The sequence below is a fragment of the Calonectris borealis genome, chromosome 1 (assembly GCF_964195595.1).
Source record: "Calonectris borealis chromosome 1, bCalBor7.hap1.2, whole genome shotgun sequence".
NCBI lineage: Eukaryota > Metazoa > Chordata > Aves > Procellariiformes > Procellariidae > Calonectris > Calonectris borealis.
Window position 1 is genome coordinate 27,604,110 of NC_134312.1, and position 12,092 is coordinate 27,616,201.

Consider the following 12,092-nt stretch of genomic DNA (forward strand, 5'->3'; position numbering starts at 1 on the left):
AACCATGTGGCAAATAGGCAGCAGACAGTGTTCAAACACAGTTCATTACTCCTTCTTTAAATATGTCATGCAGTATGAGCAAAACATGTTTAATTTAGAGCCAAACTTTGTTCCTTTGACTTGGGAACAGTTGCTTTGATCTAGTCAGAGATTTGTAAAGTTTCTTGATAGATTGAAGGAAGATTTCTGTGGGTTTTTTTTGAAAGGGCTTGGTACAGGTGGTTTAATCAGTAAAATGTTGCTTGCACCCAAACAGCACTCTCTGTTACTGCCTCCTGTGCATGTAGATAATGTCTGTGGTACCACATAGTAATGGCTGACAGGCCTGAGTTATTTTAAAATATTTGGCTTGAATAATACTGTTGTGTGATTCCAAAACTGACATACCCTCAGGAAAATACGGGTTCTTGAAACAAATAATTTGCCCCATTCCTTGAAAATTATACTACTAATAATATAAGTTCCCAATATTATGGGAAATCTTTACTTCTTATCTTCATTTGAAGAGGCATAGTAAGTGTGAAGAGAATGTTAGGTGGGTTAAGGACTTGGGAGGAGAAAGAGTATGCTCTGTTCTCAGTCTGTTTCTAGTAGGACTTGCTTTTCTTCTGAGTAGTGTGAATCCTTTTCTCCTTGTGCTCAGTTTCTTAAAAGATGACCCCAGCGTGTTGAGCGAGAGAGATTAATAGCATATAGGGAACATTTATTGGCATTAATTCTGCAGTCCCTGGCTTGCACCAACAAAGCTCAGGTCCTGCATCGTGAGAGCCCCTTTGATATGCTGCAGTAACAGGCTTTGAAGCCTCTGTTACAGGAGAAGCTGGGGTGATCTTGAGAGACCAGAGAAGCACCCACTTTGGAATTCTTTTCTTTTCTTTTGCTCTTCTGTACTATTTTTCTGGGATCTTTAATGTTGTCCTTACTTCTTTTGCTGCTTTTGCACTTGTTGAACATTCTTCAAAATATTCTCCTCTAATGAATAAGTCAGCATATTTAAGAAGTTGGCTCATGCTTATTTGAATGTTTACTTTTTGTCAGAACATGAACTTTTTTATTAATCACAGACAGGTTTGCAAAAACCTCCAGATGAATGGCTTCCAGCCCTAGCATATTAAAAGACTTTTAGATTTAAAGTCCTTTTAGATTTGAGGATGGAATTTCTTTGGCAAAAAGTAATAATTATGCAATTTTTCTAAAGGCAAGGCCTCAGCTTTCTAGTATGTCTACAGTAGCAGCTTTTTTTTAGCTACTGCACTACATATTAATGTATTGTTCCTTCAGTGTTTCCCTGAGTCCCTACAGAAATGGTTGGCTTTTCATTGTAGAGCTCTTTGAAAAGAAATGAGTGCTTCAGTGTGATTTACATCTCCTGAGGTCAGGAAAAGTTGTTCTGTATCACCTTTTAAGAAAACTGAGAAATGGAGAAGAGATGAGAAACCATCTTGAGGTCCTTTCTTAACTCTTTATGTGTGTGCTTTTGATAGGAGTCCTTTTGCCACATCCATTCCATGTATTTGTGGTAAAATCAATATAAGCAGGACTCCCTTCTGTTCTGAGACAAATGTTGTGGCCTTGCCATGAAGAAATTCGGTGTCGGGTAGCTGCAATAACAGAACCACACCATTCGTTGACTTAAAATACAAAATTTTACTGAGTAGGATGGGTAGAGCAGGTGGATGGTGATTTATATTCTAAAACTTCTGTTCCACAACACACAGACATGCATACGCACATAAACACACATGCATGACACTCACCAGTCAACGTACCCGTTCTGGTCCAGTTGTGGCTCGTCCTATAGCGCTGGAGGAACAGAGTATTCATTCTGACTGTTTGTCATGTCTGTGTTCTGGCTGGTGGCATAGCTTCTGTATGTGAATAGTTTAGCATGGTCAAATCAATATAAGCAGGACTCTCTTCTCTTCAAATTGAGGTAGGAGAGGCCTATGTTTGCATCAGGCACCAACTGGCACAACTTTTAAGGTGAGCTGGTTTAAGGCAACAAGTTTCTGGGTTGCTTTTTTAGTGAGGGGTAACAAACATGCTAAAGCTGTAACTTGAGGTGAGTGAGTGTAAATAACATAATGGCTATAAGTTGCGTGGTCGTGGAGCCAAGATTTCCTTCAAACTTTCTGGATAGTGTATCTCCAAAGTTTAGTTGTTGGCACCTAAGGATTTTTGGGATGCTTAGAGGGAGGGATTTTAAGTGTGCTGTATGTATAAAGCACTCTACAAATATGAAGGAATTGCATTTGCAGTCTGCTAGATGAGGACTAGTCAAGTTGGCAATATAAAGTTGGCAGTAGAGTAAATTTCTGATAATCTGTTGCAATATTTCAAAATACTGGAATATGGGTATTTTACATGGAGCAAGTAAATTGAGTTACACTGTTTGACACTGTCCCTTGAGAGTAATGTAGATTGTGATTGTTTTTGTTTCTAGCACTTAAAACTGTAGAGTAGACTGATAGTCACAGTACATTCTTCCATTGCTATAGCTTTGTTGATGTGCTGCTTATGTTTTCCAAATTTCTGGGAATTCAAATTTATTCTGATGCCATTGTTTCGTCTGTCCTTTCCATGCCTTTTCCTAAATGGATATAGGAATGCAACAATCTCCTAACCAGACATCAAGAACAGGAAAATCAAGGAAAGGTATTCTGCACACTAGCATTTCAAATATGAAATATGTTGTATGACATATAAATAGTAATACATCTGTGATGTTTTTTATCCTGGAGGACCCTATTTTGACAGTTTTGGTTTTATAAATTAGATTTGAGAGCAGGCTTTGGGCACTTTTTATTTGTTTGAATGTTTTGCATGAGTCCTTTATTATTGAATTGAGTGTTTGCTTTGTGTCGTTAGTGATAGTAAATAATTTTTTTTAAAAAATGTTCTTCTGTTGCTCCAAAATGGAAATGGACTTCAATTAAAGTGGAAACAAGCAATCCCCAGAGACTGCTTTTCTAGATTGCATTTCTATGGTAGGGCATCAAGCCCTCTATTGCCTTTTAAAGGACAGTGTGACCTGGTTTTGATCATTGCTTAAAGTTACTATACATTGAAAGCAAAAGTTCAGATAGAATCATAGAATCATTAAGGTTGGAAAAGACCTCTAAGATCGAGTCCAACCATCAACCCAACACCACCATACCTACTATACCATGTCCCTAAGCGCCTCATCTATACGTCTTTTAAATACTTCCAGGGATGGTGACTCAACCACTTCCCTGGGCAGCCTGTTCCAAGGCCTGACCACTCTTTCAGTAAAGAAATTTCTCCTAATGTCCAGTCTAAACCTCCCTTGGTGCAACTTGAGGCCATTTCCTCTCATCCTATCGCTAGTTACTTGGGAGAAGAGACCAACGCCCACCTCGCTACAGCCTCCTTTCAGGTAGTTGTAGAGCGCGATGAGGTCTCCCCTCAGCCTCCTCTTCTCCAGACTAAACAGTCCCAGTTCCCTCAGCTGCTCCTCATAAGACTTGTGCTCCAGGCCCTTCACCAGCTTCGTTGCCCTTCTCTGGACACGCTCCAGCACCTCCATGTCTTTCTTGTAGTGAGGGGCCCAAAACTGAACACAGGATTCGAGGTGCGGCCTCACCAGTGCCGAGTACAGGGGCACGATCACCTCCTTACTCCTGCTGGCCACACTATTTCTGATACAGGCCAGGATGCCATTGGCCTTCTTGGCCACCTGAGCACACTGCCGGCTCATGTTCAGCCGGCTGTCAACCAGCACCCCCAGGTCCTTTTCCTCTGGGCAGCTTTGCAGCCACTCTTCCCCACGCCTGTAGCGTAGATATTGAACAGGACCGGCCCCAGTACTGAGCCCTGGGGAACACCGCTCGTGACTGGCCGCCAACTGGATTTAACTCCATTCACCACAATTCTCTGGGCCCGGCCGTCCAGCCAGTTTTTTACCCAGCGAAGAGTGCACCTGTCTCAGCCATGAGCTGCCAGCTTCTCTAGGAGAATGCCGTGGGATAACTTACTCGGCTGGTTTGATTAATTATAACTGAACTAATTTAAAATATAACTGAAGTCACCTATCAAGAGTTTATAACTGACTGCTTCACTCTATCTACCCAGCTCTAAGAGACAGGTTTTCATTCAGCTTGGGAGGTTAGCAGGTAGATTAGACTGTGGGTACTGAGTGAGTTAACAGAAGACTGTGGTGTGTAAAACTAATCAATATTTTTAAATGTTCTGTTGTATAGGAAATACAATGTTGTAATAGGAAACATTAAAAATCAGAGACTGTGTTGATATTTTAACTGTTTTAGCTTGTCCTCGGGCTGGAAGTTTCAGCCTCTAGGTTTTGTCTACATGACATGTCTAGACTGAACATGTATACTGTATTTCATTGTCTGAAAGCCCTATTCAGGTCAGGAGATGTAGTCATCAAAGTTCCCACATAAACCCTGTATTTTAGACAGACAAAATTTCCATGCTCATTTGTGGTTTACTGGTAGTAGACTAAGAGGTGTCTTCAGGCATGATATGCCTTTGTTTTCTTTTCCCTTTAATGATTTTGTCCAAGATGGTTGTCATCATGCAACGTTATGGAAGGTCACCTATCTCCTGTCTATAAGCAACTTCATTTTGTTATGATAGTTAACAAGAATTAGTTATCGAGAGCTTAAGGAATGCTGAAATAACTACTTTGTGGAGATTATATTTGTTTGGTTTTTCCCTTCTGTCTTGGGAATTGAAGAGCCCTTTTATTTCATCGTAGTTGTTGATAGTTGAGAGGTTTTAGCACTCTTCAGGCTGGATTTCTAGAGTTCAGATTTCACTAGTACATCAGTGATGTGCTAGAGTGCACTCTCATCGAGTTTGCAAATGGCCCCAAATTGGGGGGATCAGCAGATACACTTCAAGGCAGCGCTGCCATTCAGAGGGACCTTGACAAGCTGGGGAAATGGACTGTCAGGCCTGTCTTACGGAATTCAGCAAGGGCAAATGCCAAGTCCTGCACGTGGAAAGGAACAACCCCTTGCTACAAAACATGCTGGGACTGCTTGGCTGGAGAGCTGCTTTGCTAAGAAGGCCCAGAGCATCTTGGCAGAGAGTGAGCTGAGCATGAGCCAGCAGGGTGCCCTGGCAACTGAGAAGGTCAACAGTGTCCGGGGCTGTAGTAAGAGCAGCACAGCCAAGAGATTGAGTAAAGTGATTGTCCTGGCACTCACTGGATTGTGTCCGGCTGCCTGGGTATAATTTTGAGCCCCCAGTCCAAGAGAGATTGGTCTTTCAACAGTGAGCAAGTTCAGTGGAGGGCCATGAAATTCGTCAGGGGCAGGAGTACTTGCCCTTTGAGGAGACGCTGAGGAAACTGGACTTGTTCAGCCTAGAGGAGAGGCAACTTTGAAGGGGACATAGCAGCATCTTCCAGTACATATGAGGAGAAGACAAAGCAAGGTTCTTCCCAGTGGTTCATGACAGGAGGCAGAGATACAAGAGGCATAAATGCAAACAAGAGTTTCTAACTGGATGTGAAAAGCTTCACCATGATAAGGACAGTAAAACAGAGAGGTTGTACGGTCTCCCTCCTTGGAGGTGTTCAAGACCAGACTGGATAAAGCCATAAGCAACCTTATCCAACCTCATAGCTGAGCCTGCTTTGAGGAGGCGGTTGGCTAAGAGACTTCCTGAGGTCCCTTCTGACCTGATTTATCCTATGATCCTCCAATTTGCAAGTTGCCTTCATAACACTGATGAAAGCTTGGAGTGTAGTATAGAAGGCCCTGGTTATGCCCTTTTTGTCTGTTGAATACCCTTCTTGGTGCAGTGTGGAGAAATGCTGGTGATTCTTCTACCTGAGGGTAAACTTTAGGTCTTGATTACGCTTTTTGATTTTCTGTACCTTTTCAAAATAATCTGTAACTGGGTAGAGCAGCAGATAGTGTAGTATATAGCATGATGTTATACATAATGTTACATAAAATAGTAAAATCTTTGCATGTGATGTGTACTCATGTGTGTAATATGAGTGCTTCAGAGGTTCATTTACTTACTGTCTTGCTAAACCACCACCATTTTCTTAACTAACATAGCATATTCATGCTATGCTTTTTTTTTTCTAGTTTAGAGATGTTTCTTAAACTTCTAGGTATAAGAGTCCAAAGGAGAGATAACTCAGGTCTTTTTTGTTTTCTTTTTTTTTTTTTTAATTCCATTTGGCTTGAAAAAGCAGGTGTTTTGGAAACGCATTCATTCATGCTGTTTTGTGTTGAATTGACTACCTGAAGTTTCATTCTGTTACAACCTGTAAAGTTGTCCATGTTAAATGTTTATATGTACTGGTTAATTTTTAGCACATCAAATCTAATTTTAACGTGTCAATTAATATTTGAACAGCAGTAGATGACTTTTCCCAAGGAGACTCAATCAGGTGAGACTTTAAAAATAGTTAACACTTACCTGAGGAATTATTTGAGAGACACAGTACTCATTTTGCTTTGCTTTTTAAGAAGCTCTGAGAAAGAGGGGAGTGATGACAGTTGGCACACTTCTGAGGAAGAAGAACTCGATTTTACCCCCAAGGTATGGTGCCTTTACAGGAAAAATGTCCTGTAAAAATAAGTGATTTGAAGGCAAGTTTTCTCTGGATTGAAAGAAACTGCAGTTCCAGCCAATATTGTTTTCTCCTTAGAAGCAGTCTCTGGCCTGCCAGCCTTTCTTCTGCTGTGAGTTTTTTCTAAAAGAGTGGCAGCTGTGGCAGAGCATGCAGTGGATTTGTAGTTTGGGGCAAAAGAGCAATAGGTGACGAGATAAACAACCACATCGTTTTATTTGTTCTTGTTCATTTGAGTCAGATTTGCAGACCCTAAAGGTTTGTAAGTTATTATTATAACCTATTCTGTTCTTCTCCAAACATTATTTTTGTTTCCTGTAAATTTGGTGATAGAATCCTAACTGATAAAGAAAAAGGGCATTTATTTATCAAGATCTACTGAAATCCTTCATCACCTAGTTCTCCTTTCCTCCTCGTCAGGTTCCTCAAGAGCACTCAATGGATGAGTTACTTATATGGGTCGTCTTTTTTCTTCTATGAGATGGCATTCCATGCTTGCATGTAATCTCACACTGCATGTTTTCCCTCTTTTTTGAATGCTCGGGTAGTATTCTTTTTGACAGCTACAAGGTCTCGCACCTACTGTTTTTACTAATGTTCTGAAGGGTTATCAACTTCTCCAGTGATGTCTAGAGCATCTATTCTGTTGCACTGGGATTCTGCAGTGATGAGGAATCTGAGTGTGGTAGTTAAACCCACTCTGTAATGCTGGAGATGCAAACATGTTTAGTTTTAACATGATTTTGTTTTCTTGCACTGATTTAAATAGAAATGATGCATTTTTCTGGCATGATTTTGAAATTTAGGGATATTTTGGTAAGTGTACTTGCAGGGACTAATTTATGTATTAAGTCTAGGGATCTTAACAGCTACTTGCATTGTGCCCATTTGCAAGTAAGCATCCTGAAACTGCAATCTTAAATAACGGTGAATTTTACTTAAGTATTATAAATACTAAAAACAGTTTTTTAGAACTGTTATGCATGTGAACATAGTTTTGGAAATAATTTGCAGAACAATTTGGGGTGAAATACTCACTGAATTGCATATGTGAGGAGTGTTTGTGTAGTTAGAACCATAGGGTGGAGCCAGCACTATTAGAAGGACAACCTGATTATATTTATTGGTCAAGATTTGATGTGAACAAAGTTGTTGCTGTTTTTAAAAAAAATGCTTTTGCTTAAATAAATCTTTATTTACAGAAGCTGCAGAAGCCAAACTTGGCACTGTTAATGAATGCTTCCCAGCAGTTCAGGAAAAACAGTAAGCTATTGCAAAATGGTTGCATGATATACTGATATATAAAAGTAGACTTGCGAAGTATTTTTTTTATAAATTTTTTTTTTTGCTATAGTAAGTGAGAAAAGTAGCATTTTGAAGACACAGCACTTAGTCATTTCAGAAAAAAAAAAGTCATATTATTGAAATGAAGATATTAATCCCCTCCTAAGCCTTAGTCCCTAGTCAAGTCCTTCCTCCATCCTGCCCATCCCTTACCTGGCTCCTTTTCCAGACATTCCTAGATGACTGCTCTCCTGTGCATTAATCTGTTAACATGCCTATTGCTATTTACGTAACTCCTTTTGTTCACATGCATTTTTCCTTTTCTTGTGCTTTAAGATGATGGTGATGGTTCTAGAATTGAAAGTCCTAAGTCACCAAAGAAAAGCCTCAAACAAAGAACCCCATCAGATGCAAACCTGAACAAAGGAGAATGTGGAGAATTGTTGAATCAAGATGTCTCAGATGCAAGCAACCTGGAGGAAGAAGAATTGGAGGAGGAGGAGGAGGAGGAAGATGATGAAAATGACAATGGAGATGACGATGAAGATTATGAGGAGGAAGAAGAAGAGGAGGACGAAGATCTTACTCAGGATGAAAAGGAGGAGGAAGATCTGGAAGATGAAGAAACTCAGTCTAATGACATACTGGAGGAGGAGCAGGGGGAGAAAACAGAACCTAAAGGGGAAATTAATCAGAAATCGGAGTATTTTAGTAACATTAAGTATGAAGGGGAAGCTCAGTGTGGAACTGGAGATGTCTGTGATGATGATCATAAAATAAGTAAAGAACTTGATGAAAAGGTGGAGGAATCTGTTGATACTCCTGTGTCTTTTATAGCTGGGTGTTATGAAAGGTTGCAAGAAGAAATAACTGCCATGTCTCCAAAGGTAATGAATAATGAAGTATCTTGCAAGTCAGTACCAAAACAAGCTGTCTTTCAAAATCTAAATAATTTGCAAGATACACAAGAAAGCTGGAACAGGAAAAGCATGATTCAGGAGAAGTTTCACAGAAATGCTGACTCCTGTTTTGCAGACTCTGAAATGAAAAAAGAGATACCTCAGCCTCTCTCGGAGAGTTCCCTTAAGGAGAAAAAGTCAAGCTGTGGTGATGGCTTTGAAAGTGGTAATAATTCTTGGTCAGCAGCAAAAAACCCAAAGCTTGAAAGTCAAAGACCAAATTCTGTCATTTGTGAACATGGGGATGATGAAGGTACTGAAGAAGAGCAATATGAAGAAGTAGATGATAAAGTCTGTGGAGCACTGAAACAAGAAAGTGAAAACTTGCGCTTAAATAGGTGTGAAGAAAATTTAAGAGCAGCATTTCACTCAAGCACCAAAGTAAGTATATAGGAATGATTCAATTACAAGGGTATTTTCTAAGGGTAATATAGGTAAGAAACAAATGGTAAGCTGGATTTCTGTTAATACTTATTCTTCACATATATCCATCTTTTGATCATCCATTTTTGGTATTAGAAAATGTCTTACTCCTAGCCAAAGCAGTTTCTTAGGTATAAGAATAATACCAGGCAGTATTTTAAATAATTTTTTTTCCTATTGGTTACAGCAGTCTTGCAGGAAAAAGAATAGGTAGTAGACTTTTTCTGGACTCAATTACGTTTTTTTCAGTTGTATGTACAGATTTTATCTGTGAAGATTTACTGCCATTTAGTAAAATTCATGGTGTGATGGCTGAAAGTGAGGAAACAAAAAGAAGTTTGAGTAAGATTGAGAGCAGGAAGCTAGTGATTTTCCTTGGAGCGAAGTAGGGAAAAAGAAGGAATGTGTTCCGGAATGATGTCACTTAAATGAAGTTAGAGTTAGACTGACATGAGGAAGTGCTTCGCAGGGGCTTTGCAGAACCAGGGTTGAGACTTATGACATTAGGCATTGCTGTCTACTCATATAGATTCCCATGGAAAAACTGAAGGCCTTGTAAAACAAAGCTCAACAAAGTTTCCCTTTTGTTTTACATAAGAAAAGTATTTTTCAAGTTGTCGATGGATGGCAAAGAAGATGCTTGTTTCTGTTCTTTCCAGCTGTTTTGGTCCATCTTTTTTAGGAAGAATCACCTGAATGGGAAGAAGAGGAGGAGGAGCAGGAGAAGGAAGACAGTGGTGAAGAGCTACAAACTGCAGTTGTTGAGGGTGTGAAAAATTCTATTTGTAATGATAACCATCAAGTCCACAATGCTTCAAAAGACAATGCTGGTGAGAGAAATGATGATGCCAATTCTTCCTCTAGAAATATTAATGCACAGTAAATGAACTAAAACGGTGATTGACTTCTGAGATAGCAAATTTTTCCTTTGCCTGTGAATCCTAGTGGGCATTGACAGAGAAGGAAAGCAGCTTTTGCTCCTTTTCATTCATCCTTGAAGAACTGAAATTGTGGCATTGGATTCCAAACGATGCTGTATGAAGCAAGTGCCATTCTTGCTTTTGTTGCTGTGTTCTCCCTGAAGCGGTCTGAACAAAATGTGCGGATGAAAAAGAGAAGGAGGACTAGAGTGTCTTGGGTATGACAGTAGTATTCGCCTTTCTGGCTCGTACTGTCGGATTGAAAAGCTGTGATTGCTCTTGGCTGAAGCCTAGGAAAGATTTGAGTCAAGCTGAGAGAAAGCTGTTCTGTTGCAGTGCCTCACCTTGTCCAGTTTTAAAATGTAGAAGGTCTCTCCAGTGCCACGCTTGTGTGTGCTTGAAAGCATTGCCAGCTCAATCAGAATTGAGCACTTTGGTACTCACCTCAGGTCTCGGAGCAGGAGGAGAAGGCACCATTTCCATTGTCTCCAGAGAATAGTTTGGTGTGGTAGATGTTACCAGTGCATGTGTAGCTGCTGATCAAATGCTACACAGAGGGCCTGGCAGAATCTGCTGTATTCAAGTGTTGTGCCTATACATGCTCTTCTCTCCCTGTGCATTTTACTGTAAGCATGAGTTTGGCATAGTGTAAGTAGTCAGAGCCCAGGCTGGAACCAGCAGTTGCCCTCTTCTGGAGTGGGTGCCCTCACGGCTCTCCAACTCCTTCCCCCTTCTGCACATGAGTGAATCCTGAATCAGTTTTACCTAATGGAGTAGCTTAAAACAGAGAAATGAAAACAGTCTAATCTGGCCAGGAACCCACTGAAACTGAGCCTTATGTTCGTCTGGTAAGGAAGAGATTTGGATGTTAACCCCCTGAGATAGAAATGGCTTTTGTGTGTTTGGGGTGAGTGTTTGAGCCGTGACCTCTACTCTATTTTTAAATGGTAGTGCTTAGGTGTTTAGTTTCTGGGAAGGTGCAAGGTAACAACTCTGTCAAGGAAGATCTTTCCTGTAGCACTACAAAAGGAGCATCGTTTCTTGGTGATTTTAGTGATGTTAGTGTGAGGATGTTTTGGATAGAGTTTCTACAGTACCTCCTGTACAGTGGAAAGTGGTATTAAATGCCAAATTTTGGAGCTGTAGGCTGGAGAGCAGGTGACCTAAACTCTATACCACAGGACTGCAGCGTGCTGGAGTCTCTTCCTGAATGTTACCCAAATGTGTTGCGTGTTGCTTGTAGCGGTCTGCTGTTGTGCATAGTCATCTTCTGCTGGAAAGGAGGCAAGAGGAGGTGGCCATGTAAAGGAAATACCATGATGTGGCTGGGTGTGAAGAAACCCTTGAATAATACTCATTTCGTAGTTTGTCCTCAGCAATAGAACCACTGTGCATCTTTTGGATGCAGGGCTTGACTGATGGGGAAAAGCAGAGTGAAATATAAACACTCAGTGTCTCATTTCTTACCCCATTTGTAGGTGCCCTGCCAGCAGTGGGAGCAGAGGAAGAGGAAGATGATGAATCTCCCTGGGATTCCGAGGTACTTTCTATGAAGGACACGGGGTTTCCCACAGGGGGATGAGGAGGTAGGAGTAAGGTCCAGAAGCATTTGAGAGTTTGCTTTTGACTTGGGCCCTACCGTTGACGAAGCTTATTTCCTCTTTTCCTGTTTCTGCCATTTGTTTGTAACTGGGGGCCCTTGAAATACTTCTGCTGTACGCCAGCTGTTCAGTTAGGATTGGGATGAAGTTAAGTGAAGGTAACGACTTGGGTCTCATAGCAACTGGCCTTTGAGTTTGGTTTTTAGTATAGTATTGAAGCAGTGAAGTTTCTTGCTGCTTAAAATACTCTGAGCTTTTCACAGGGGCTGGCAGGATTCTTGCTCTATTCTGCTGACCTGGTCAGTGGTTGCCCTTAGGGTCTACAACC

The 12,092-nt window shown here is 40.7% G+C and overlaps 1 protein-coding gene across 10 annotated transcripts in view; it reads left to right on the top strand.

The window, feature by feature from the left end:
• The window catches only part of ANKRD26 (ankyrin repeat domain containing 26), a 59,491-nt gene that overhangs the window by 7,752 nt on the left and 39,647 nt on the right, over nucleotides 1–12,092 (top strand). For 5 of the 10 annotated variants that reach the window (XM_075147054.1, XM_075147072.1, XM_075147099.1 and 2 more), the window contains exons 7-13: nucleotides 2,605–2,655; nucleotides 6,361–6,394; nucleotides 6,474–6,546; nucleotides 7,780–7,840; nucleotides 8,198–9,201; nucleotides 9,926–10,073; nucleotides 11,642–11,703. In XM_075147054.1, coding sequence (XP_075003155.1) covers nucleotides 2,605–2,655; nucleotides 6,361–6,394; nucleotides 6,474–6,546; nucleotides 7,780–7,840; nucleotides 8,198–9,201; nucleotides 9,926–10,073; nucleotides 11,642–11,703 — 1,433 coding nt within the window. The remainder of the gene's footprint in view (nucleotides 1–2,604; nucleotides 2,656–6,360; nucleotides 6,395–6,473; nucleotides 6,547–7,779; nucleotides 7,841–8,197; nucleotides 9,202–9,925; nucleotides 10,074–11,641; nucleotides 11,704–12,092) is intronic. The other 5 variants (XM_075147119.1, XM_075147129.1, XM_075147064.1 and 2 more) reach the window with 4 other exon arrangements.